The 27111-nt window shown below is 47.6% G+C and overlaps 7 protein-coding genes across 10 annotated transcripts; 4 read left to right on the top strand and 3 right to left on the bottom strand.

Annotated features, from left to right (window-relative positions):
- Nucleotides 1–3134: 3134 nt before the first annotated feature.
- H257_07737 (hypothetical protein) lies at nt 3135–3473 on the bottom strand (the record flags this gene model as incomplete). Its single annotated transcript, XM_009833367.1, has 1 exon — nt 3135–3473. The coding sequence occupies one exon, from the start codon at nt 3471–3473 to the stop codon at nt 3135–3137; it is 339 nt and encodes a 112-aa protein (XP_009831669.1).
- Nucleotides 3474–5972: 2499 nt separating this feature from the next.
- On the top strand, nt 5973–8383 carry H257_07736 (hypothetical protein; the record flags this gene model as incomplete). The annotated part of the gene is made up of 4 exons (XM_009833366.1): nt 5973–6260; nt 7160–7371; nt 7986–8122; nt 8220–8383. 4 exons carry the CDS (start codon nt 5973–5975, stop codon nt 8381–8383), a joined length of 801 nt encoding a protein of 266 aa, XP_009831668.1.
- A 3971-nt stretch (nt 8384–12354) lies between these two features.
- Nucleotides 12355–15249, bottom strand: H257_07735. 2 transcript variants are annotated; one of them, XM_009833364.1, is made up of 17 exons: nt 15181–15249; nt 15014–15118; nt 14842–14943; nt 14689–14790; nt 14538–14639; nt 14402–14491; nt 14244–14348; nt 14076–14177; nt 13908–14012; nt 13638–13841; nt 13459–13560; nt 13294–13395; nt 13141–13242; nt 12895–12996; nt 12748–12849; nt 12591–12692; nt 12355–12524 (listed from the first exon to the last, which is right to left on the bottom strand). In XM_009833364.1, the coding sequence occupies exons 1-17, from the start codon at nt 15235–15237 to the stop codon at nt 12447–12449; spliced, it is 1764 nt and encodes a 587-aa protein (XP_009831666.1). In that variant the 5' UTR covers nt 15238–15249; the 3' UTR covers nt 12355–12446. The 2 variants fall into 2 exon arrangements, with proteins under 2 accessions (XP_009831666.1, XP_009831667.1); XM_009833365.1 differs by having other exon boundaries at nt 12748–12996.
- A 153-nt stretch (nt 15250–15402) lies between these two features.
- On the top strand, nt 15403–18064 carry H257_07734 (the record flags this gene model as incomplete). Of its 2 annotated transcripts, none has more annotated exons than XM_009833363.1 (11): nt 15403–15490; nt 15538–16380; nt 16434–16534; nt 16596–16822; nt 16868–16978; nt 17058–17224; nt 17269–17307; nt 17373–17446; nt 17588–17705; nt 17765–17896; nt 17959–18064. In XM_009833363.1, 9 exons carry the CDS (start codon nt 15403–15405, stop codon nt 17672–17674), a joined length of 1737 nt encoding a protein of 578 aa, XP_009831665.1. In that variant the 3' UTR covers nt 17675–17705; nt 17765–17896; nt 17959–18064. The 2 variants fall into 2 exon arrangements, with proteins under 2 accessions (XP_009831665.1, XP_009831664.1); XM_009833362.1 differs by having other exon boundaries at nt 17583–17705.
- A 1823-nt stretch (nt 18065–19887) lies between these two features.
- Nucleotides 19888–21071, top strand: H257_07733 (hypothetical protein). The gene has a single exon (XM_009833361.1). The coding sequence runs from the start codon at nt 19924–19926 to the stop codon at nt 21007–21009; it is 1086 nt and encodes a 361-aa protein (XP_009831663.1). The 5' UTR covers nt 19888–19923; the 3' UTR covers nt 21010–21071.
- A 69-nt stretch (nt 21072–21140) lies between these two features.
- Nucleotides 21141–22859, top strand: H257_07732. Of its 2 annotated transcripts, none has more exons than XM_009833359.1 (3): nt 21141–21261; nt 21308–21396; nt 21450–22859. In XM_009833359.1, the coding sequence occupies exons 1-3, from the start codon at nt 21171–21173 to the stop codon at nt 22761–22763; spliced, it is 1494 nt and encodes a 497-aa protein (XP_009831661.1). In that variant the 5' UTR covers nt 21141–21170; the 3' UTR covers nt 22764–22859. The 2 variants fall into 2 exon arrangements, with proteins under 2 accessions (XP_009831661.1, XP_009831662.1); XM_009833360.1 differs by having other exon boundaries at nt 21141–21255; nt 21450–22763.
- Nucleotides 22416–27039, bottom strand: H257_07731 (hypothetical protein). The gene is made up of 5 exons (XM_009833358.1): nt 25312–27039; nt 24673–24975; nt 23762–24312; nt 23489–23582; nt 22416–23413 (listed from the first exon to the last, which is right to left on the bottom strand). The coding sequence occupies exons 1-5, from the start codon at nt 27008–27010 to the stop codon at nt 22848–22850; spliced, it is 3213 nt and encodes a 1070-aa protein (XP_009831660.1). The 5' UTR covers nt 27011–27039; the 3' UTR covers nt 22416–22847.
- Between the last annotated feature and the right edge of the window lie 72 nt (nt 27040–27111).

Raw genomic sequence — 27111 nt, 5'->3', positions numbered from 1 at the left:
AGTATACGTAATTTATGTTAGTTTTTCGCTAACGTTGAGTAGGATTGGAAGAGTATTTGACGAGGAAGAATTTAGTGACGCTACATTTTTATCGCTCAGTCCCTACTCATTCATGCTCAATTATATCGAGAACGTGTGGTCATCAATGAAAGCCCGTGTGAAGACGTTGATTCGTGAGCGACTAGCTGCATTCTTGGGTCCACCTTCAGATGGAGCAACGCGTGAAGAATTCCGGATGCAATATCTGGAGCATATTGCTGAACAGGTTATCCAAGGTATGATTATGCCACCACATATATATGATTAGAGTTGATTGTTGTAGTAGTTGATGTGAACCGTTTGCATCAATACGCTCGCCACCTCGAAGCAGCTTACGACAGAGCGGAAAACATGGACGACGTATTGGTTGGAGCGTAGCCCCCACTCCTACGTATTTACACTCATTGCGTTAACATTTATGCGAAATATATTGGTCTCATCACGAAATATACTGGATGTTTGCGACTCTAACTGAGCTAATCACGAAATATATACTGGCAATTCACGAAATATGATGGGTGAATTCGACGTTCCCACGAAACTAAATGCCCGTGTCGCGAAATATATTGAACCTCCACGAATTTAAATGAGATTCGACGAAATGTACCAGACTTTTTGTGAAATTAACCGCAAAATGGTGTAGTATAACAATAATACTGCACGTAGGGGCTGGTCGCGGAATATTTCTGTAAGGAGAAAACCTATCAATCATTTCCAATCGGAAGTAGTATTTCGTCCTGACATGGTCGCACTATATTTCGTCTGATGCCCGGTATGTGAACCTGGAACCAGTATATTTCGCACGTTGTTCAATATATTTCAAATGACCTTCCATCTATTTCGATTTTAGATGCAAATCAAGTAAATCGCAGGTGGTGGATAGTATTTCGTCAGTTAAACCATAAATATGAGTCGACGTGAATCCTCTACAATCCTACAACTTGTAGGGTGAGTTGTTCTACGGTCAAGCCGAAATCTTGGATGCCATGCACTGATGAACCAGGGCGTTTATTTACTTGATTTGCGTCTAAACTTGAAATAGTTGGAACACTATTTGAAATATGCATATATTGAACTACGTGTGAAATATACCGGTTGTGGGGTGATATATATCGGATATTGGTCGAAATCTACTGCAACGGAATAGGGTATGGACGAAATATTTCGATTGCTTGGCGAACATAACACACATAGCGTGAATCAGTTCTGCTGTCGGACGAAATATACCGGAAATATCCTCAACTTAAATGAAAAATGGTGTTCGCAGTCTCCTCTGCGTCGGGGCAGAGATTTCGGGCGATGTAGATGTTTTCGATGTCTGCAATTGTGCACAATACTTTAGGGTGCATCTGGTAACCGGAAATATTGCAATATTCAGGCCCAATATGCCATTTTGGGGCCAAATTCAATTAATCTGATCAAAATTGAAACATGTCTTGCTTGAAGAGTTTCAACCCAAATCCAATAATTCCACGTGGAATTTACTCGTTCAAGAGGTGCAAAACGCCACATTACAAAATGAACCTTTTACCTCCATTTGAAAATTGCATTTGGTTAATCCCATTTTTCGAGAAAATGGAATAATATTTTTGAAATGTTACCAGACGCACCCTTTATCAAGTGTAAGATAACCGTCATAATAATCAATACATACTTTAATCAAGTTAAACATAACTGTCAAAATGCGTCATATTACCTATCTCAAGATATTCTTGCACTATTTATGAAGTTTTAATGTAATGTGGGGAAGGTACTCAACAATAGTCTAATTTGACTGATTAATCTGTAAATTACTATTCCTGTGAGTACAGGTACAGTACATGTACCATTATTGATATATCGAATTTGTCAAGTATAAAGTGCTGAAGGGTTACTATATTGGGAAATTCTGGACGAAAAATTTTGCGATCGAACGAAGAAATTGAAGTTGCGATTCGTCAGGTGCCTCAGGCGTCGCGCCAAACTCTTCGAACGTTGGCGTGCCAGAGTATGATCCCCAGGACGACGATCATCCGTTACATGAAGGAAACTGCGAGGTTAACTGCTCGATAAATCTACGTGAAACCATTCCTCACCCACGAGAACACAAGAGCGCGACTACAGTACACTATGTCGTTCCTTCGACCCTTGTCAAATGGGCATGAAAAATCGTTCTATTTGACTAAGGTTAAGCGGAAATACTACGTGTACGAAGATGAGGTTGTGGCCACACGCTCACTGAAGTCTAATTGTTTCATAACAGAAGTGGTGTTCATGGCGGCCATTGGCCGCCCACGTGTTGAGTTGAACAGCGATCTATTCGACGGAAAAATTGGTGTATGGTCATTCGTCGAGCAAGTTGCTGCTCAACGAAACAGTAAAAAACGCACGAAGGGGACATTGGTCACGACTTCCAAGTCCGTTGATGCGAAAGTGTACTTGGATATGGTCCTCGGGAACGTCGTTCCAGCCATCAAGGCGAAGTTTCATCACAGCACCCAGCGTAGTGGAATCTTGATCCAACAAGATAATGCAAGCTCTCATAAGTCTGTCACAACAGCGTTGCTGGAGTCCCGTGGGATCTCTGGTATTGGAGTGCAAAATCAACCGCCAAACAGCCCTGACTTTAACGTACTAGACTTAGGGTTCTTTAACTCTATTCAAAGTCTGCAGTATCAAAAGTGCACTCGTTCAATCGATGAGCTAATTGATGTTGTAGAAAAGTCGTTTTATGAGTCGCCAGTGAACACGGTGTCCAAAACTTTCCATACCCTTCAAAAAGTAATGGAAAATGCCATTGAAATGCATGGCAGTAACGACTATAAGCTTCCTCACATGAAGAAGGACGCATGTGTCATATGATATTGTCCGAGGCCCCAATCCTTGGGATAAGAGTAACAACATATTAAAAGTTTCTTTGAATTTACTCTTTGCTCTGTTATCTACTGTAATAGCTACTAGTCCTCGAAATCAAAATACCATGACTTGAAGTTGGAGTTGAACGTAAACGGCCCAGTGCCGTTTTCGCGTTTGTGCTTGGTTGTTCGGGTGGAGGTTGCAATCCGCCCGGCTGCAAACCCAAGGTTATTGCTGGGGACATCGAACACAACTGTACCTTAAAGGTACAGAATGTTGTGACGCCTCGTGTCGCCAGATGCCTTGCATGTTCGTAGTTGCAGGTCATCAATCGGTGCATCGTCGTCGGCAGCCACAAAATCGACAGTCAGCACCCTAGACCCAGAAACACGGCGCTCGGTGAAGACGATGCGCCCATGTAGCACTGCAAGCGTGAATTGGGGGAATTTCAGAAGAAATACTTCGGCTTCATCCAACGAGTCGATTAAAGCCACAACAGTTACAATTGGAGATTCCTCCATGCGACCAAGGACACTGACGCGTCTCGTCGGCTCCAGCGTCGCAGGACAGTCGTCGGCATTTCGCTTTGGTTGCTTCATGGAAATATTTATATTGAAGTGAAGTAAATTTCGCATAACCAAATTCAACCAAAACTGGATTCGAAGTTCTATCCGTTAACCATGTGGACGTGTTGGCAGCTCATCGAACACCTTTACGGCAAGATGACGATGCTTCGAAACTTGAACCTCGAGGGTCTTTTCACACGCAATTACGTGTCGCTGAAGGTCGCGAACCTGATACTCCAAGACATGTCTTGGGAAATCGATAGATAGCACGGAGTACTGGCGGTCGTTTGCGAGTCCCAGGGAGGTGTTTTTCGCAAATTGCAGCCACGTTTGACAAATTTGAATGAACGTCCATGGGTGGGTGGAGTGCTAAATCCAATTCGCCAAGTTCACAACGTAGATCAGAATACTCAGATGATCGTTGCCACATTGCATCGGCAAGTAGCAAACCTTGTACTTTTTTATACCCTTGAAGCGACTCATACTGTATAGAGTATAGTCGCCACGGAATTCGCCGCCAGCCGTGCCAAAAGCGCCAAAATTCGCCTGTTCCGTCGCGGAGGTCGTGAATACCAGGCAGCTGAGCAACAAGGGATTCACTAAGGCCTGCATGAATGGGATCCATCAGATGTAGACGTCGTCAAAGCAGTAATGGCGAAATGATCTGTGCCGTTCAAGCTTTAGATCACATAGACACATTTGTCATCACCGTAACGTTATCAGGTCAAAGTTCGCACGTACCTTGCTGATCAGAGTTTGAACCAATTTCGAGTGGCTGTTCGTTACATATTGGACAGTTAAATTCACGTGCCAGTTCGTCAGAGATAAAATGACTGCTTTATCCGGATAATCCAAGAAAGGAATCCAAAATCGCCCCCACGCCGTATTAATAGTAGCTATGAACTTGTTGCTACAAATCCATGTAGCTTCGACGATGCAGATATCGTCCGAGCTGGTACAGTACAACGACAACCTCAATGTAGCTATGACCTTGGAGCGATAGCTCATGGTGGTACTTACGACCATGCATGTACTGTCCCAGATACCACACTAGTCCATAGTGTGGTATCTGGGACATTGTAGCAACACATCAATGTTGCTATGATCTTGATGCTACAGGTTACTGTAGCAGCTATGCCATTGTAGCTACAATTACATATAGCTTATGCACAGTTGAATATACAGTACATAGTATACGTACAGTACATTGTATAGGTATGTATATCTTCCCAATTGGCCCCTATAATAGTATACTTAAGGTAATAGTATTACTTGAAGCACTTCGAAGTAATAGTATGTTGCTTCAAGTGATTAATATTGCATTCCATATTTTCCTGGAGTGGAATGTGCTCAACTAATCATATTATGTTCAGCCAAAAAACGTATACAATACTTAAGTTAAATGATATGAGAAAAGACAAATACTCAGTTCAAGACGGTTTTGTTCTAGGTGTGATGTTGATGTGAAGTGGATATTATGGGCAAGTGCTTCGAAGTAGTGAGTATGATTACTACATGGTACGAAAGTGGTGTAACCGGCAAGCCAAGCACATCAAAGTAATACTCTTGATAGTACATGTCATGTTACTACCTCGCATACTACTGACAAATTATAATAAGGCGACTACAGGGGGCGACAGATTTTAAGGGACACCGAAGTTTTTTGGAAGCACAGAATATTATAGCCAATAAGATTTGAATTTGTAAAGGTCCTTGCCCAATATTGATACTAACAGTACGTTAGTATGATTGGATCAAACTATTTACCGCAGCAATGAAACCCTTGGTTAGTTTATATTATTCGAGGAACATTGTTATAGAGTTTCTACCTCATCCAGAGGTACGTTGAATACAATGTAATTGCTTTATAAACGAATAGTAACTGTATACATAGATATCTGTATTGTTTGCTCGAGACATTCCCAGTACTTTACTGTTAATCAAACCTATATTTTGGCAGATCAATAGACCTCTTGTTCATTTTCGCAATTCTTGTTCACAGTCAGTTACGAAAGTTGAAAATAATGACGGGCAATTAAATCGTATTAAATTGTGTAAGTGATCCAGTGTTCAGTAATACCGTATTTACCTTGAAAGCATGGTAGGGAATGGGCAAATGCTACGTGATCGAGTCACTGAAGAATTCACCTTATGAATGGCAATACTACTCCGTCCCAAATTACCCCCACGTTTCTACTTTTACTCGCCTCAAAATTTGACTCATTTACCCAATTTCTACGAAATATGTACCAAGCTGGGAATTCGGTGTTTTGCTTGCTCCCAACGCTGTACTCGACCGCATTCAACGCGACATCAACGACGAACACCTCAACATGGAGGAGATGAGTCAAGTCTACCATGACTATTCTCAGCAAGTCGAGGACGCTGTAGATTCGTCGACACCCATCATGGATCGTTTCTACTTGCAGGGTATCAACGCTGCCCTCGCCACCATGATAAATCTGGTTCAGCCCGAATTCGAAACGATCTGGTCGATCGTTGAGTCTGTCTTGTTGGTACGCTCGAGTGAGGATGCAAATCCCCGGTGTCCGCCAAGGATATACGCTGGTTACCCTCAAGCACTACAACGCATGGGACAACCATGCGTTGGATTTTCGAATGAAAGCACCAACCTTCGGGAAGATAGTTCACCGCGTCCTGGATATCGTTGAGCCTGTCTTGTACCAGCATTACGTCAAGCCATCGTCAATGACCGACCAAGTGCGAAAAGGACACGTGTTCAGCAACTTCCCTTCGGCATTGTATTGCACCGACGTAAAGTTCCAGCCATCCTACCGCCCAACTGGTCGCTTCGACGAGGTCAAACACTACTTCTCTGGAAAGCATAAGCTCTATGGCTAGGTACAGCAGTATGTCTGCTGAAATGACAAGGAAGAGGAGCCGCAATCATTTCCAATATCGAGCACGACGCGCGAGGCGACTTGAAGCAGTTTCGCCTCAAATCGACCGGCAAGTGGTGTCTAATTATATATTGGACAATTTTTTTAATGGTTGCGATCTTTCATAAAAAATTGAATAACTTTTTCAATTCGGGAAAAAAGCTTGCCACTACCCGGGATTGAACCCCGGGTCCCTGCCTCTATCGCTTTGATGTCGTCGCTCTAACCGTTGAGCTACGTGGGGCCAAGCCGTTGTTTGTTACTTTTGAAAGTGATGTCAGTAAAAAAACACATGGTACAAAAAGATCGAGCAAATGATCAATTCAAATGTCAACCAAGTCATTATGCCAATCACAGACAAAATGTTATATAAATAGTCAGTCACCATCGGTACGGCCATTTACAACGCAAATTGGCAATGAGCACGTTCTCATTCGCAACTTAGTCACTGAACAAGAGTTCTAATGATTCACTCTTTGGAGTGGCCATATTTACAATTATATTACTTAAATTCCAAACATTTTAATTGCCTTCTAGCTGACAGTAAATCGAACTAACAGTACAGAGACTGGCGAAAATACGGCCTCCCCGTATTATCGCCAGTTCTCTTTACTGCCACCTATATATTCTAATTATATATATACAGTTGTCCTCCAAGGTTTGCTCCCTGGTCAAAACGAAATTCCCGTATGAAACAATACCATATAACTTTTCAAGGGTTGATTTGAATTGACACGAGGTTTAAATTTTTGAACATGAGGCTGCATTCACCTTACTATGACAGGCTTAATTTATGAGGACATTGAGAATATGCCGCAGTGCAAACAACAAGGAAAGCGACTCTCGATTCACGAGAAGAACTTGATTCGGGCGTATTATGCGTCTCACGTGCCCATTAAGACAACTGCCGTGCAGCAGTGGGTCACGGAACAATTTGGCCACACGCTCCACATCACGACCATTCGCCGAATCCTGAGGGACACGCGCAAGATCGAGACCAATAACATACAGGAGAAGTCGGCAAAGGGTCGGTACAACGATTAACTGGCCAGGAAGGGGCTCCAAATCGCCACCGAGCTGAACCTACCCGATCAAGTCAAATGCTTCCATGAGTGGTTGTACCGCCGTTGATGGAGCACCTCCAGTCTCTTTACATTAGCTCCGGTCATTCGCTGGAGCGATTGCTTAATTGAGTTTGATGTGTAAATCACTGGTTATCCACCAAAAAAACCTTCAACTTCAATATTTTGTATCACCTTTATGTCATCAACTTCCTGCAATCGTTTATGTCATTGCATGGGAGCAAACCTTGGAGGACAACTGTATTACTTCGAAGTAGTAAAATTCAACTCTGAACTCCGAGGAATTATCTCCAACATGAATATCCAAAAAGTGTAAACTCGAATCATCACGCTACAATCAAGTACTGTAGACCAAAACCACACGCCTATTTCGAATTTGCACGAAGTCAATCACAGAAACAAAACCTTTGGCGGCATGGTGATCATCCGACACTAGCAGGCATACTCGATTACCACCAGCTTCAAATGCTTGAGAAGTTCGCCTCGTTGAACATGACTGCACGAGCATTCTGCACCATGCACAATATTCCTCGCTCTACATGGCAAGGGTGGCTGCTCTAAAGTGAGGCACTCGTGGGCACGAAGCGCAACGCCAAGCGAACCAGCCTTAGCGGCCAAGGTGCAAAGGAGTCCATCTCCTTCAAGAACGAGCTGTTATCCTTCATGAAAGTCGTCCGCCGCGAGAAGCACATCCTCACTGGTAATGACTTGATGCCTACATGGACGGCAAAGCCAACGCTTACAACTCCATCCTCGGCATTTGCAAAAGTTTCGCAAAGTGCCATCGGTTATCTCAGCGCGTGCCATGCTACACCAAATTGCCGACGATCGAAATGGGGCCATTCGAACGGGCTTCGCCGGCGTGTTCTGGAAAAAGTACCACGACTATCCCCTGTACGACATTTTGAACGTCGACGAAACTGGGGTGGTCTACTATGACATGTTGTCGGGGAAGATTTAGGCGGAGATCCGGAAGTCGTCAAGGATGGACAAGACCCAAGAGTATTCCGATCGCATCACAGCAGAGCTGACGTGTCGTGCAGACGGTAAGACAATTTTGCTTTGTATACTGAAGTCCAAAATCATGTAGGCGATAAGCTTCCGATACTGCTCATTGTGCATGGCAAGCCTGGTGGGCTGATTGATCAAACAGGGCTTGGGACATACCCAAGTGGCCACTACTATGATGTACAAGAATCAGGCAGGATGGAGAGTCGTATCTGGGACACGTATTTGGACATGCTGCCTCCCTATATCGACGGTCCGACGGTCATTCTTTCCGATAACGTCAACTGTAGCTGAGCGCTTCCATTGTCATCCGAGGACCGTCACGCGCGTGTGGAAGCAAGAACGCCTCTCGGAGAGGTGGGATCGCTGTCGTTGCGTCAAAAATCAAAGGTATGATCTCTATAATTCTATATTTTGACAAGAACTATCTATTTTTACGAGTATAAGGTGATAAGGGAAAACTATGTTATGGAATTCTGGACGTCCAAGACTCCGAACAAATGATGCAATCCAAACGGCGGTGAAGGCCGTACCCCATTTCAACCGACAAACCGCACGTTACTCGTTCAATCGGAGAACTTATTGAAGCTGTGGAAAATGTATTTGTTGAGTTACCAGTAGACACAGTATCTAAAACATTCATCACTTTGCAAAAGGTGATGCAAATGTCCGTTGAAGCGCATGGTTGTAACAATTTTATACTTCCTCACATGAACAAGGAGGCTACAATTGCCGACTTAACGTGATTTAATGTAAGATGTGACTTGTCACACTGGTTAATTTCCAAGAACAAGCTGAGTCAGCGCTTGTATAAAAATACAATAAATATTTTCCAAGTCAATATGTCTTGCTGGAGGTCAATACTAGTATCACGATGTTTTGAAACTAGTTGGCATACTTTAATCAAGTCAAACAATTCGACAGTAATTGGAGAACAGAGTATTAAGGTTTAATGGTCTTGTTGTGCCCGGAGGAGGGTTGCTGGTGTAAACCCCTATCCTCATCACGTGAATTGGTGATTTTGCTATTTATGCGACATTGTGTTGTTGTATCGTTACAAATAATTTTATTGGTTGACTGATAATGAATATTGACCAATTACATATACGCATGGATATTATTATGCGTTCTGGTCGGATTCTTCTTGTAACGGCTCCCACACATTATGAGTCGTGGCCCTGACAGTATTTTCCCCCGGTTATCTCTAAAGGGCTTGGATTAACAGTTAAGATAATAGAAATGCAGCTTGAAACAGTAGGTTTTAGTAGGCTCGCAAGGTGAGCCACCTTACGAATTCCATAACTCGATCTAAATAGGTCAATTTTTTTTGTATGGGATATTTTTAAACTCCTTTAAACGCATCTTTTTGATGAATTCGTAAGGCAGGGTGCCTTACCAAATATTTGTCCAATTATATGATACAAAGATGAAAATAACTGGCCAATAGGATCGTTCAATTCTCTTTGCTACTACGTAGTCCGCATGCTGCGGCGTGTACTCCGGAGCAGGCCTTATCAATATTGTATTGTGCATTGTATTGTTCTGGGCAAGTCGAACAATAAATAATTGCAATATATTGTATTGTATTGACAATAATGCTCAATATATTGAGGTTCGATTTACTCGAAGCCAGATCCGATGTCTTCATCATCTTCGTCAATGTCTTGATCGTTTTCATCTTCATTACCATGTACAACTGATGCCACAAGAGCTTGATCCCAAAGATGTCGATTGGTTCTCAAATAGACCAGAATTTTGAGAGTTCTAGGACTCAAACCTCGACGATGCGGAGAGTACAAACGTTTGCACAAGCTCAAAAGGCGTTCAACGTCGTTCGATGTTGGCACAATAAAGGAAGTGCACACATAGCTCGAGGACGACTTAGATTCCGCGCGCTGCCGTTTCAAGGTCTCCGAAGCAAAATCATCTTCTCTCTGCCGAGTATGACCATCAACTGCGAATGCATGATTCACCCGCTTGACCAAACGCAGAACTTGATTGTGCTCCTCGGGGGTAAGTTCATTCTCACAAGAGCCATGAATCTTAACAATTGCACTCTCAAACACAGGCGACGACACATTCTTGCAAGTTGGTCCAACAAAATTGTCGAGGAACGGATGGCGTGGGATGGCCGCATATGAACAGGTAGCGAACATTGCTCATTGTGATATTTCGAGTTTGTAGTTTCTTCGTCATCGACATGAACAGCTTGAGCTCCGCCACCGCTGTGTCTATTCGCAGCAATTCGAGGTGAGTAGCAGATTGTTTTGCCGAATTTTACTCCGGATTTTTAAAGCTCTCTATCTTGCGTTATAGAGGGATTTTAGGCAATATGGCTGCTGCATGTTGTGCGCCATGCCTTTAACCACGTTTTGGTCGATTTTGTAAGGGTGTGGGGTGCCTGGGTTTTGATATATTGTTCAATATTATTGATATTGGTAGGCTCGGACAATACATTATTGCCCGCAACAGTATTGTCAATTATTGATACGTCAATATACATATTGCTGATGTTCCCTGCTCCGGAGTACATCATAGCAGCATTACATAAACCAAGTAATTACATGGGCCAAGCTTGGCAACTACTGGTTCTGTACTCTAGATAGGTCGTTTACAGCAACTCACTCGTTGTTCTTCTAAAGCGACTTCCTGGATTTCCTTGTCCACGTCGATTACCAGTAGACTGCAACGAGAACCCTGTGAGTCATGTTTACTCTATTAGTTGAAACAATTGCCCAATGCCTAATGTATGGACAACTACGTCTCGGGAAACGACTTGATTTGGTAACCCTTCGTGACTATGCCCCGATAATATGTTCCTTATTCCTTACTGATGGTTGTTCTACCGATCACTTCCTCATTTTGATGGGACCTTGGGTACCGACCCCGGTGTCGACCGAAACCATGAGGTTGTAGTGATGCTGTTGGTCCTCGCTAATGTGAAATTCGCATCGACCATTCGTCATTCTCTTCGACTCCATTCGGGAGAGTTTACAAAACAACGACTAAGCAAGGAAAATGATAATGAGTGTACTCGAGATGCGATCTATCGCTGATATGAGAATTTAGTTGATGCTGGCGTGAGTTGATGAGTCGCTGGGATTTGGTACGTACGTGACCGATCAGTGATCCGCCAAAAAAAATTATCCAATAACATGGTTTCTCGAATTGTATTGGACAAAACAAAACCTCTTACAATATTGACTTCGTGAGAAATTATGGAGGCAAAGCACGAATTGTCCAACACTCCAACCTGTCAATACTTCAAAATTTAATACATTTCTAAAATTAATATACCTATATCATATTATATTTTCAGCTAAAGATTTTGGATTTTGTTAAACTGAATTCAATACTCACTTCAAGTATATATTTTGGCGGATCACTGATCGACTGTGTAAATTGCTCAACTTTCTAAATTAATTGGAGAAACATGAACTGTCAGATCCGATCAGATTTGAATCCTTGTGATAGCACTAGAAATTGGCTATCAGAATGTGTGTCCATCGTTGTTCTAGCACAAATAGCCGCTGAGTAATTCAAGAAGGAAAAAATTCAAATTTTGGCGGATCACTGATCGGTCACGTTTGTGTATTTTCGAAGTCGATAAAAGTGATCGTCTTGACAGTGTGACCAATTAATTATATGGCAAAGAACCTTGATGCACTCTGGTAAATCTAACAAACATTTCAGTGCGGAGGTAGTTATGTAGTAGTGCACTACAGTATAGTAATACCGTTAACGTTAGAAGAAGTAAACGATGGACACACGAGGAGACTGCGCCGAAAGCGTAACCGGTATACAATAGTATGTGATGGTACTTTTGACTGTGAATCCTACCAGTAGTACTATACTATACTATACTATAGTTATTACAGTAGCGATTGATCTTTGAGCAGGTTTGAACATTAACCCACTATCCGCATGAATTATTATCAACCACAACACTCGGGAATGAATTCTATTCTTTGTTTCTTTATCGCTGCTTGTGAACCATCCACGCCCCCCATACTTCCTTACCGATGCGCCACGAGCAAATCCACCACGTCTTGAAAGTAGTTGGACGTGGCAATGTCCAATGCGGTCTTGCCCTCCTGTTGGCATGTCCACCAACCACCTTATGAGTAACTGTACTTGAATCAATCGAGTCAAATGTGTACCAAATTCTGCACCGACAGGTCCACGTCTGTCCGCGACAGCAGCACCCGCACCACATCCGGCCGGTTGGTGTGACTCGCGGCAATCAGCGCCGTGTTGCCGAGCTATTTATTCACGGTCATCACCTTACAACCAGTGCCAAGCTCTGTTTCTCTATACCTTGTCCACAACGTTCACATCTGCACGCTTATCCTGCACGAGAATCGCCAGCATGTCTGCGGCCCCGTTCAAAGCCGCGGCCAAGACCACCGTGGATGTGTCCTACATGTATCTTCGTCATATACGCAACCATGTAAGTCGTACTACGGTTGAGGCCAAGTTCAGGTCAATCGTGGGATGGGCCAAGAGCAGGCGGAGCACATCGCCACGCCCTGTCGCACACGCCACCAGCAGCGCCGATGATCCATTCTACAACCACCAAAATATATTCATCTCAACGGAACGAACGTATGGCGTTCTTTAGGATATATATATATATCAAAATGAACACTGTCCAAGAGACCAATATATATATATATATATATTAGGTGGAGGAAGAGCGATAGGTCGTACGTTGTCGGTCTGGTTCACATCGAGCGAAGGATGCGCAAGAAGCAGCGGGAGGACGTTCGTGGCCGCTTTCGCCACAGCCAGCAGTAGCGCCGTCTTCCCATCCTGTTTGAAACACGTTTGAAACACGTTTGAAACAAATCCAGACGGGTGTACCACGTCGGCGACGTTGACGTCGACGTCCGGCAGCGCCAGAATCGTCTCGACGACCGAGGCTTGGTCCAAGCAGCTGGCAATCATAAACGCATTTTGGTGGGCCTATTGATTAGGTATAAAATGGTGTAATTTATGCCCAAATAGACATCATATTCTAGGTATTACCGTGTTCAAGTTGTGCACTTGGAACCCGGGCACGGCGAGCAACCGCAACGCCACCGCTTCGTGGCCGTGGGCCACAGCTGCGTACAACGCGTTGTTGTTGTACTAGTCAAGCCCATGAGTGTACTAGTAGTACATACTAGTAGCCTTCTACTACTACTACTTCTACTAGTCGATCGTACATCGTTGCGCTGATTCGGGTCGAGGTCGGGGTGGTGGAGAAGCACGTTGACAACTTCCACGTGGCCGTTGTAGCTGGCTTGAACCAGCGGCGACGCAAACGTCTGGTCTAAAGGATTCACTCGGATGGACGGGCGCGTGAGCAGTTCCTCGAGCACATCGACGTGCCCGCTGCTGGCGGCGACGGTCAGTGGGGTCAACAGCACCTGTCAATATATATTAATATGGAAGCATACCAATATATATATATATAATTTTTATATAAATCTTACAGTTGAATCCGGCGGCTGCACGGCGTAATTGACGTCCACTTGGGGAAACGCAAGCAATTTGCGGACCAGTTCCAAGTGGCCGTTGGCCACCGCCGCGACGAAGCCCTAGTTTGTCCCAGTGATGCGTTGGGCAAAACGTGTGTTTTGTTGGTATGTGTGTGTGTTTACCTCGTTCAAGTCGTCTAGTGCAAACTCGGGTCGGTTGAGCAAGAGGTCGACAATGGCAATGTGCCCTCGGTCGCACGCGCTTCGAAAGGCGTTCCCGCCGTACTATCATTGATGACCGAATATAGTGTTATCGCTCGGCTTGAAAATAGTGTAATTATACTGTACTACCTTGTTGGCGTGATTGATTTGAATCGATTCCTGTTCCAGCAGCCGCTTCACGGCGTCTTCGTGTCCAAATTGACTGGCTACAATCAACGCCGTGTTGCCGTGCATCTACAAGTATAACTATGAATAATAGATGATGGAATAATAGATGAATCATCTACAGGATCGGCAATGTTCACGTCGACATTTGGCAACGACGCCAAGAGACCCAAGATGTCTGGCTGGCCGCCCACACCGGCAAAGTACAAGCCCTAGCCATGGGGTGTTGAGAGAATGAACGATTCTGTATGCGAGTACCATGCTAAGGTGCTGGACATTGAGTTGTTCCTGGTCTTTGAGGTAGATCACGACGTCCTTCTGGCCGAGCATACACGCGACGACGAACCCACTCATGCCGCGCTACTCCAACAACGTCAGAACGTCCGAAGGACATGACGAGACATCGTACGGCGTTCACGTGGTTGAGGGCCAAGGACGATTCTTGGACGAATCGCGTCACGAGCGGCACGTTGCCAGTCGCGCAAGCAATCATAAACGCCGTGTCACGTTCCTGTTCAAGACAACGATCAGCGTGGAAAACATGAGAGGAATTGGGACGTACGTTGTCGACGGCGTTGATGAGCACGCGCGAGTCGAGAAGCAACAGATCGACGACGTCCAGCGATTGCTCCATGGTAGCGGCCATCAGACCCGTGCATCCATCCTAAAGTGCATTCAATGTCAAAATGATACATCGATCAATCACAGGAAATGAAGGGGGGGCGAGGACGCACCTGGTCCGCTTCATTCACATCAACGTCGAGTTCCGCCAAAAACGCCTTGACAGCGTCGACATAACCCGACTTGCATGCTTGGATGAAGGGCGACGGCTCACCAACCTGAGTACACGTACGCAACATCACTATAGCTCCCATAGTGGAGCATTCATGCGTCTTGGTACCGGCTCGGTGGCGACGTCGGCAGGAAGGACGGCGGTGTCGGCGACTTTTTGGCTCATCTGGGGTTGAACGCAAATGTGAAAATGAAGTCACAAAACCTGATCTTCAAGGGTGACTGCCTTGTTATCCGGAGGCCTCAGCAGGGAAAAACATGTTCTTCCCAATAAGCTCGGCGGGATTAACCAGCTTTCTCCCAACGCGTCGAGGGATTCTTCCTTCTGTTCATGGCGGCCGGCCATCCATCTGATCCGCCCCTGCATGCGGCGATCTTGAGCGGCTCTCGAAATCGAGCGCCGCGGGGAGAAGGGTCCAGTATGCAGTTACCCAGTGTAGAGATGTATAGCACCATGACTTATAAGGTGGCGACGTGAACCGAAGACGCTTCTCCCTGGGGCTGCCACGTGTAACGCTTTCGATTGGCCAGCTGCAGAATGATGGTCATCGAGTCGTTGCAGTGGAGTTTGCACTTATTGTGATCATGCTGAGCAACACGAAGAAGCGGCGCTTCTTCGACAGGGTGGATGAGATTTACACCCTGCCCAAACGACAGAGTCTGGAACCACCGCCACCCATAGCCCAAGCCACCACTTCCACAGCACAGACTGATGTCTCGACTCCTTCCTTGCTCCACCACGACGACGCCGTGTACTTTGTCGCCGTGGGAAGCGACATGACACGCACGCGGTTGGATATTTGGAAAGCGCAATTGCGCAAACTGGGCGTACATGTGGACGAGCAGTTCCGTCCGGGCGCAACGACGATTGCCGTGGCCAGCACGACTCTGACGCGCGATCGACTGGCCACTGTATGCCCAGGTATTGACTCGGTGCGTCGACTGGTGCCCCCCACGTGGGTCATCCAGCTCCTCCAGACCAAACAAGTGCCTCTTCAGTGCGAATGGCACGGCGACGACGAAAAAGAGGCCGCAGCAGCGCCGCCTTCATCACTACCTCCGCCGCCTCCACCTCTCGCCGCCACGGGCGACCAAAGCCCGCCAGAGTCCGAGTTCCATGAGTGCAGTAGCACTCCCACGGCCACCTTTCGTGAGACCGAACGGAGCCAGGAAGACGACGACGACGACTGGGCGGCGCGGCGCGAGAAGTTCTACGCGACCAACCCGGCCATGCGCGCCGTCCATGCCGAGGAGGCCGCGAACCCGCTTAAGATCAACATGGATGCGTTCGTGTGCACCACGTCCTCTGGTACGTAAAAGTACACGTTTGTCCCAAGAATATCCCAACCCCTCTTGGTTTAGTGTTGAAGTCGAACGTGAATGCCCACTTGACTGGGCCGTTCGAGCAACTCGTCGAGTATTTGCACGTCGAGAACGACGAATGGCGGGAAAACAGCTACAAAGTACGCTTCGTTGTATCAATCTTTCATTTATGTTGATCATTTACTCCTAATTGATTTCCAGCGCATTTGCTCGATATTGAAGCAATTGCCCAATCGCGTGACCTCGGCCCACAGTTTGCAGCCCCAGCATGGCTTGAACTCGACAGGCATTGCCAAAATCCGAGAGATCCTCGAGACTGGAACCCTGCGGAAGCTAGAGGCAAAACGGTCTGACCCGAGGTTGCAAGTACTGTTGCAATTCTCCAACATATGGGGCGTCGGGCCAGCCACCGCCACCAACTTGTACAGGTACTATAAATATATATATATATATATTTCAAACATGCAAACTAGGGCTGGGTATCGCACTTTGGACGACCTGCGAGCCAAACAAGATGAAGTTCTGACCCACAACCAGCGCATCGGCCTCAAACACTATGACGACTTTTTGGCCAAGATTCCAAGGTCATTTATATTTGACATTGGATATTACGTGGATATGAAATATATATATATATATATCCAACTATGCAAAATACAATAGGAGCGAAGTCCAGGAAATTGAAAGTGTAGTCAAGCAACATGTCCATTCGTTGCTGCCCAGGGCCGTGGCTATCACGTGCGGGTCGTACCGACGGGGAAAATCGCAGTCTGGGGACGTCGATGTACTAATATCTGACCCAACGCAAGACGACTGCAATATTATGCCACGTAAGATATATATATATATATGTTGTGATGGCATATCGACATAGGATTGCTCGCGGATCTCCACGCGATCGGCTTTCTCACAGGTATATGGACGTACTGTATCACATTTGTGTATGAGATATGGTTTCAAAAGTGTGTGCCCGTGTAGACGACTTGACCACCGTGGAGGAGCATAAGATTGGGGGAAGCGATTCGTACATGGGCGTGTGTCGTCTGGGAGAGGTATCTATCTATCTATATATATGTACTATTGAATCCATAGGACGCGAAATGGAAATATTATTTATTATCATATGTATATATTGAATCCATAGGACGCGAAATGGAAATATTACTTATTATATTTGATGGCGGGTAGGGCAGGCGGTACCGCCGCATCGATATCAAGGTGTACCCTCGGAACTTGTTTGGGTTTGCGCAGTTGTACTTTACAGGCAGCGACCACTTTAATCGAAGCATGCGTGCATTTGCCAAGATGAAAGTGAGGATAAATGAATGATCATTTTCATAACATGTAATAAATGGTTCATCTATGTATAGGGCTACAGCTTGACAGACAAGGGACTGTACAAGGCAACGCGGTCGAAAGGCGTGAAGAAGCTAAAGCAAGGGCCGAACGTGATCTGTCGAGATGAAAAGGATGTATTTCTGGCACTCCAACTGCCGTACAAGGTACAACCTACTCACGTTTCCCACCATTCAGTCTGTGTGGCCAACGTCACTAAGTGCTGTAGCGCCCCGACGAAAGGAATTGCATGGCGTAGTAAGCTTACTGTAAAGATGCTCAAACTCCACTAAATGGGGAGGGATAAGCCGCCGTGGTTAATGATATTTAGCGTATTACTATATATGGACGGAGCTTGATGGGAGTGGGAAGTGAATAGTTTTGGGTGTATTTCTGTCTGTCAGGTGGCTTCTGATACGTATTCGTCAGTTGTACATGTACAAGGCAGTTAGTGTACGAAGACGGGGGATGGTGGCCAGTTGAGTTGGTTTGCATGCACATGGTACCAAGAATGGGCATTTGGAAATTGTGAAATCCGAGCTCTTAACGCGAATCCGCGCCGTTTGATAAGCCAATTCGAGTGCAGTAAAACGAAAAGTTAGAAAAATTCCGCCAATCCAAAGTCAAATGGGGCTCTTAGTAACGTTCAAAACCATATAAAACTAAACAATACAAAGTTCTATATAAACAACATGCATTTGAGACTCAGGTATTGTTCCAAAACAACTTGTGAGAGATGTGGCAAACCGGTATACTAGTACACCACCGCTGCACTTGCATCCCAACATCCTCGTGTTCTCACGTATGAAGTGAACATTTTGAAGTAACCTTAGCATGTTGCATGAAGGACAGACTTACTGCGAAATAATTGTGAGTTTTCGCTCATTTCCTGCATCTCCCAGTCAGTAAATCGCAACACCGCCGTTCCCTCGTTACAAAACCCAAGACTAAACGGTATATAACCACACCGTTGGACATCACAATTACTTGAAAACATACTAAGTTCTAGGCCACGAATGTGCGAAAACGATATTTAGTCAGCCCAGCAAGCAGCACATCCACAAGCACTGCAACAGCCCCACCAACGGCACTCGACCCAGCCATGTCGTTGCCTCGTAACTTAGGCTTCAAATCAACCTACTAGTACATCACGTAAAATATATACTAGAATTATATACTACTGTACCAGCACATATGGGTAGTGTTGATTTGACACTCGCAGCAATACGCACGATACCTACTACAGTACTGTAGTACTATTAATAGTATGGCGTATTACTACTACGTACTATTGGATATGAACGTTTGAAACGTGTGGTATTGACAAGGATTGCACAGATTACACACATGATCACGCCAGAGTTCCTGATCACGACCGAGTTCTCTGCCAAACCAGGTGGCCTCAACGCACGGAATCGAAGCTCGCGACTCCGGAGTACATGACTAGTGTCAACAGTTCATTATTGGTCTGAGAGTTCGTTCTGCTTGAGCCCAAGTGTACACGCTCAAGGCGACAGGCTGACCGCGACGATGCTCTAAAATTTCCATCGACCAGTTGGCCGCCAAGAACGTTGGTTCGTTTTGCAATGTCTCAGGAGTTGTAAGGGGTTCTGATGAGAATCAAGGAGGAATGGCGACGCGTAACGAACTACTATACATACAATTTTAAATACTACTACCAAAGGTAGTACGATATATTTGCATCGTCGTGGTGGTCAGTTGGTACTCAACTCTGTACTCTGTGTATACTATGTTTAATAAGATATGTCTTCCGTCCCTTGTGTCCTACGTATGTCGGTTCCATGGTTTAGCTCCAAAAAGCACTCAAATTCGTCCCAATAGTAATCTCTATGATATAATTGGCTAGCACTGGGCACCTTCACCAAGCTCACTTGGAAGGAGATATCAACCCATTTGAGCACATCAAACCGTGTAGAACTATGAAAGTACAACAACAGCAAGTCAAGTGGTCATGGGTTTCTTGCTGATGTTCGATTGATGACATATTCTGTTGTGAATGCAAGGTGTTGAAACTTGGGTGCTGGACAATATCTACCAATGAAATCGCCCCGTTCCTGGTTTCGGTGTTTTTTCGATGATTTCGCACGTAATTCGCAAAATGGTACGACATGGCGAATTCTTGGCAATGACGTTCTGGATCTTTTCTCCCTGCTTCTTCATGCGCTTGTCATGAATGGCAGTGACAAATATCCGTCGAACCAGTCTCTTCCAACTGAGCATGCGGGGGGCTTTCTGTGACGTTTACGAGCTGCGGTTCCTACCGCCGACGGAAGCAGCCGAACTAGCCCACCAGAATGGTCGATTTCCAGTTGGGAAGCCCAGGCTGACAAGCACTTCGTCCACCTCCAGCATCTTTGACGTTCCATGGAAACCCAATGCGTCCAGTCGTCTCTGCTCCGTGTGCACCGACGCATTTGGAGTGTTTCGCCGACGCCGTCATCATTGCCGACTCTGCGGCAACCTCGTGTGCAATGCATGCTCCTACGCACGTTCGTTCGTGCGGAAGCCAAGCTTGGGGTCCTATGCGAAGCTCGAGCGGACTTGTACGACCTGCTCCTCCACGCTGCGCCAGCTCATGGATATCGGTGACTCGCGAGTGAAGCTCACGGTCTCGGCTATTCCCCTCTTTCATCGAAGCAAGTCCGCCCCTGTGAAGGGCTCGGCCAACCCATCCACGAGCAATGCTTCTATCTCGGCCTCCGCCACCGCAGAACCAACAGAACCGAGCCCCTCGTCTTCTGTGTACATTGTCTCGTCAGCATGGTACAGTGGACACCTTGCCAAGGACAAGGCATGTATCGGGCCGATCTCAAACCATACTTTGGTCTCGTTCTTCGAAGGCAAGTTGAGGCCAAACCCCACAGTTCGATCTCAAGACTACTCATTCGTGGACGAACGTGAATGGTTGAGTCTGGTGAAAACGTACGGCGGTGGGCCGACCATTACGACAGCACTGCCTTCGTCCAAGTGGATCATCTCGTTCCCCTCCCACCAACTAAAGCATCAGGAACATGCCCACCTCGTGTCTTCGTATGCAGATACCGTGACGTCAGTGGCAATCGAAGCCAAGTCGAGCGACCTACCGCCGGCAGTTCCTTCGCCCCATGTTCGAGCCAGACGAGCCGCGGCGGCATTTGCAGAAGCGGCCAGCGCTGCGCGAAGGGAGGCTGAATCTATGGCTACCCGCAAGTCCATGGCGTCCGTAGCCGACTTCGAAGAACTCAGGCAAAGCTTGAGCTCGCGCCACTCAATGTATTAAATGTTAGGGTTGATGCAGTCTGTTATCCGTATAATATTATTTCACACGTCCAAGTGTCCGCTCTAAATATACCAATAATTGCATATTATTCGTTAAATGGTTAAATTAGACTTCGAAGTCGAGAATTCAGAGGGTAATATTCCACGGACGATCATATTGACATGGCACAGGCGCTGCGTCAGCTCATGTGGGGCCCTGCCGCGGCGGTATTCGAGAGCGAAGTAGAGGCTCGATGGAAGCTAGAAGGCAATCGTGTGTCTTAGCTCCATGTGCATGATTGACCATTGAAAACTGGTAGACTTCAACTTCTCCCCGATCGAGGCAGCCCCATCCTGGGCACTGCAACAACAGCATGGTGGGCCTTGCGGTGTGTTTGCGCCGGTGCAGGTATATGTACACTCCTTGCAATCAGGTCAATCACGTATCTCACATCCATGTAGGCACTGCTTCTTGCTCGCTTGGGTGGCAACATCGACGCCAAATTGACCATTCCCGACCGCGATTTGCTTCTCGCAAATGTGCTCGCCGACGTGCTCGTACAAGCAACAGAGTCTCCCAGCGACAAGATCTGGCTTATCGACGCGACTCAAGTTTCTCCATCCAGCGATTCCTTCTCGCCATTCGACGTTCCCCGCGCAGACCTTCCCTCTCGCGTGTTGTCGTTCCTCGTCCACCCCAAGCGAGGGGTGCTGAGCTTCGTATACAGTCTCATGTTGACGCGGGGCGTGTCTCGCCTTCAAGACGACATGGACGACGTCGAGTCGAGTCTCACGAGCGGCCAGTTCGGCCACGGGTCGCAGGAACTGCTCAACCTCATGCTCACCGGCCGCGCAACGTCCAACGTGTTTGACGGCGTCGTGCCGATGGGGGATTCCGGCCTCGTACTCCGCGGCGTCCAGTCCCGAGCGCAAGTCGGGTACCTAACGCATCTGGAAGCGTTGCGGTACTGCACCGTGGGAACTTTTCTCAAATCTCCCATCTTCCCCGTGTGGGTGTTGGGCAGCACGAGCCACTTCACCGTGCTGTTTGCAACCGACGCGTCGCTGTGCACAGAGTCGGCGTCGGACGCGCTGCTGGCCACGGTACAGCGCGCGTTTCAGTCGTTCGATACGATGGGAAATGGGTACATTCCCATCGACGCCCTGGGACAAGTCCTCGCCAAGCTCCATGTGGACCCTGCGATCCTCGCCAATGAGTTCCAGCTAGGTCGATTGTATTCCAAACTCCAAGTGCCTGGCGCCGGGATCGTCCTCTGGGAAGACTTTTGGCGCGTCGTGTCCATCTTACTCGACACGAACGACTTGCAGCAAGCGCTTGATGGAAAGCGCAAGGAAGGATCGAGTCGACCTCGATCCGACTCGGACGTTGCCAGGGCACTCCAGGCGCAGTTCGATGCCGACCCGACTAGTACTACTACTAGTAGTAGTACTGCGATCCCGGACGACGTCGACACCGCCAGTGTGGAGGATCGATGGGCGACACTAGACGACGAACAAGAACAGGTCAAGCAAGTGGTATTGTACCATGTCAACGGTCTCGTGGATGCGTCGAAAGCCAGCGCGGGGAAATTTCCCCGTTGCGTGCAATTCGAGGCCACCATTCCCACCAAGAACCGCGTGGGGTATTCCGTCCCCATGGTGGACACCACCCACACGACCGGCGGCCACGGGTGCCCCATCGAAGACGTGCTCCAGACCAAATGGCCCGGGATTTCCGTCAACTGGCATGGGCAACGTCCCCCCACCCTCGATTAACACCCCACCGCAGTGGGATTCTTCCCGATGAAAACCACACATTGGGATTCTTCCCCAGAGTATATATATATATATAAAGTGGGTTTATTTGGTGGATTTGTTCTTGTGGGCTTTTTTGGGTTTCGAAGAGGATTTTTTCATCGTAGCCGAGTTGAGTCCAGGCGCAGATACCTTGACAGGCCCGACGATGCACCCGACGAGGTCGGCTTCGGGCACGCACTTGATGAGCTCCTTCTGCGCCTCCAGGGGGTCGACATCGGGGGCGCCGGCCGCACCTCCGTCCTCTCCCCCCTTCTTCTCGCCGCCGCCGCCTTGTTCTTTGGCGGTTGCCGGGGCTTCAGTAGTACCGTTGGTCGTCGTCGGTTTGGGTTTCAGTTTCAGGAAGTGATCGACAGCAAATGTCACGGCTTTGCCCTTCTTTTGCGTTCCGGGGGTGAGCTTGACTTTGTACGTGTACCGCTCGAGCGTCGAGTACGGCGCGCACATGGGCATGGCAAACAGCAGCAGGTCGTTCGCCATCGGAGTGCCCGTGAACGTGTCGAGAAACGTGGCATTCTGCGCCTCCTCTTCTTCTTGCTCTAGCAGTTGCGCCTTGCGTTCGCGTTGACGCTGGTACAACGCTTCCTTTTCTTGGTCGATTGCAGGTATTCCTACTACCGTCATATATATATATCATCCATACCAATATATACAGTTACGAGTAATAGCATGAAATATGTTTGTACCTGTGGAAAGACCAGTTGCGTCGCCGTCGTTGGCTGTGCAGCTATCATCTTCTTCCATGACGATCTCGTCTCCCGCCACACTGGTGCGCTCGTCCTACCAATCAAAAACGTTTGTTAATTGTTTCACAAAACGAGACCAATATTCACAAAACGAGACCAATATTCACAAAACGAGACCAATATTCACAAAACGTGACCAATATTTCACAAAACGTGATCAAATATGAAACAGGGTGAATGCACAATTGACGACCAGTGAATCTCAAGTCGTACCGGTGGGGCGATGACGGCGTGTCCGAGCGCGGCCATGCGCAGCCGTCGCTCTTCGTCATCTTGGTCGGCGTACTTCTTCTTGATCTTCTTGAGCTTGCCTTGCTTGCCGCGGACGGGTGCCGGGGGGGCTTTGGCCACAGGCGCCGCCATCGTCTCCGGTAGTTCCACTTTGTCCGCAGCTGTTCCTTTCTTCTTCTTCAAGTCCCGACGTTCCTTGGCACTGAGGGTCTTCTTGCCATTACCAGGCTTTGCTTTCCCTGGACCAACAGTCTCTTCTTGTTCGTCCAGGATAGACTCCATCCTATCATCTGCGACGTGATGGTGGTCAAATGTCTTGACGTCCTCCTTCGTCCTCTCTTCTTCTTCTTTAGCAACAACATCGTCATGGCCAACTGCATCACCGTCCTGATCTCCTTCGACTACAGCAGCAGGAATGCTGTCTTCTGATACTTCCCCAAATGCTTCTTGTTTCATGTCCCGTTGTCTCGCCAGCACTTCCTTTGCAGTCACGTCGTCGTCGTCGTCGTTCTCCTCCTCTGGCCCCAATAACCCTGTCACATACTTTCATATTCATATTGTGGCGTGTTCTACTTTCCTCTGGCGGAGGGTTGAAAATCAACCGCCAAACACAATTGTTCGCCGGACCTTCGACATTTCATATAAAACAAAGTTGAAGAGGTATCTTTGTGTCACTGCAATACTACAATCAATGTTTTTAGCCAATCAAAAATTGCAATCTTCATTCTTTGTAGCCAATCATACTCGTTTGCTCGATTAGTCGGCGATTTCATCGTCCATCCCCCAAAATATAGGCAACATTTGACTGTAAAGCCCAATCACACGACGTCAAACAATCAACTCCGAGTCCCTGTCACATGCTCCGTATCTCATATATATATCACCGTTGTTACCTTGATCATCACCAATATGGTTTCGCACAGAGCTTTCATCGATGCGGAACACGATGGCGAGCCCCATCTCGAGCCTGGACGCGGGAATGAAATTCTTCTTGCCGCGGATCATAAAGCTGCCAGTGGTCAAGTACTCCCCCGTGGGGGCAGTCTTGGACACTTGATCCGCGTGAACCCAGTATGACCCCGCCACCACCTGATTCGTCCATGCATTGCTGCGACATACACTCATACACCCCGCTTGCTCGAGCACCGACGCCGGGATGTTTCCGCCCGACACTTTGTTGCGCACGATGCACGTAGCTATCATCCATGTTAACTCCCACGTCGTCCAAAAGTAGAAAAATATCAATCTATATATATATTGTCAAGTCGATTCTAAATTAGAGTGCTCAATCGAATGAGCCGCACCAAATCGATATATCGACCAATCAAAAACCACAACACGAATCCAACGACCAATCAAATCCACTCTTGGACCAATTCAGCATCGCTGTGTGAATGAAATTAGTGTGATACTGGACGATCTTTACATACAAAAGTCAGATGATGCAAACAATCGATCGACAGATTTGGCAAAGAATCAGCCCCAAAATCAACCAAATATTGGGTAAAAAGACAATATATATATATATATACCTGCGCCATGCAAATCGGCGTGGACGTAAACGTCGCCATTGCGCAAATAGCGCTTGACGAGGGTTTCATTTTGCTGCATGTCTTTGCCGGCCAAGACCAGGTACTGTTCCCGGGTGATAAACCAGTGAAACTTTTCAAACCACATGGTTTTGCGGCGCTGGTACATGGTCTTTCGCTGGAGTTGCTGCTGTGCTTGCTTCTTGTCGTGCTTCTTGACAGCTTGCTGGATGGCCAAGTCGGTGGCGTCGATGGCCTTGAGCGCTTTCTTCACCGCCGACTTCTTCTTCGAGTACAGCTCCCGCGCATTAGCCAGCGCGGACAGCGACAGGTCGATCGAGATGCAGTGGGCGACCGCATCGTCCTCGGCTTCTTGGTCACACAGTAGCACGGACAGCCGGTTCTGGCTCAGATCTAGCTTATGGATGAGCGTCGCGACGGGGTTGCCGTTGTGCTGCTCCTGCTTGATCAAGTCGTCCAGATCGTTCCAGTCCATACCGGTCGCTAGCGCACTGCGCACAACCAGCAGCACGTTTTCAATGTCGTGCTGGTTCTGCTCTACCAAGGAAGCGTGGGCAGCCGCGACCTGCTGCGTCCGCTCGAATGCTTCCATCTGCTCCAGCTGGTGCTTCTTGAGCTTGTCCACTTTGGTCTCGGCCACGTGCGCGGCTTGCTTTTTCTCGGCGTCCACGGCTTGCGCTTCGATTTTCGAAAAGTATTCGTCCACGGCTTGGTCAAACGTGTGGAATTCCACGATAGGTTTGCCGCGGTGCTGCGCATACAAGTATGGGGTGAACTCTTCAAAGTGGCCAGCTCCATCGACCACAATAAACCCATGGCGGCGAGAGGTATCGTCGGCGACGTCGGTAGCATGCACGGCGACTTGGGTTGAGCTCAGTTCCTCCAGCAACGTCGGCGCCGACTGAAGGCTGTCCACAAGAGCTTGCGCTTCCGCCTTGGAGAGCGGCACGTGGACATGGGACGTGGCGGTCTTGACCTTGAGCGACGGAAGGATGCCAGCCTCTACCATGCAGTGCTCGACGATCGTCGGGCCAAAGTTCCCATATCCAGACTCTTTGCTCAAGAGGATCTGCTTGAGCGAGTACTGCTTCTTGCTCTTCTCCTTGGACGCGGCCTCTTGCACGTATCGCTGGACAAACAACATCAAGTCGGCACCGGACGAGAACTGTGACGACGTGCCGCCAATGTTGCCGACCACCAAGTCATTGTCGAGGGGGTACTGCTGCTTCACGGCGACTTTGACCTGATCATCGTACGCGTGGGTGCGCAGAAGGGACAGGATCGTGTACGCGTGGTCCGTCAAGATGATGTTTCCCGCCGCGTACAGTTCCAGGATCAAGTGGTGGCGCTGGTCGCCGTCGCCAAAGCAAAAGTCAATCACGCGGTCCGACCCACATTGCGTGACGCTAGCCAGACGTTTACCTCGAAGGTGCTTGCGGAGCTTCATGGTGAATTGAAGCGGCAGCGCACTCGCCGTCTCGCGTGCATACGCGGTCGTGTGGAAGCGGATGCCGGACTGCAGCAACAGGAACACCTTCGGCAGGCCGGGGGTCGCTAGCTTGAGGATGTACGTCTTGTTCACCTCTGCGTCGTAGATGTTTGTCACACGCATGTTCACGACGTTCTTCTGGATGGAGCCGACCATGGCACTGATATCATCGATGGCCATGCGCGTCTTCATGGTAGCGTCGTCGTTGGTGTCGAGTTGAGATGTGGAAGTCTATATCAGGCGCTTGAAATCGCGCGCCGGATACTAGTCGCATTATCCGGAAATTGTTTGAA

Source organism: Aphanomyces astaci (assembly GCF_000520075.1).
Source record: "Aphanomyces astaci strain APO3 unplaced genomic scaffold supercont1.16, whole genome shotgun sequence".
Lineage (NCBI taxonomy): Eukaryota > Oomycota > Saprolegniomycetes > Saprolegniales > Verrucalvaceae > Aphanomyces > Aphanomyces astaci.
The sequence above is the reverse complement of the archived record's forward strand: the minus strand, read 5'-3'. Positions and strand labels throughout refer to the sequence as shown.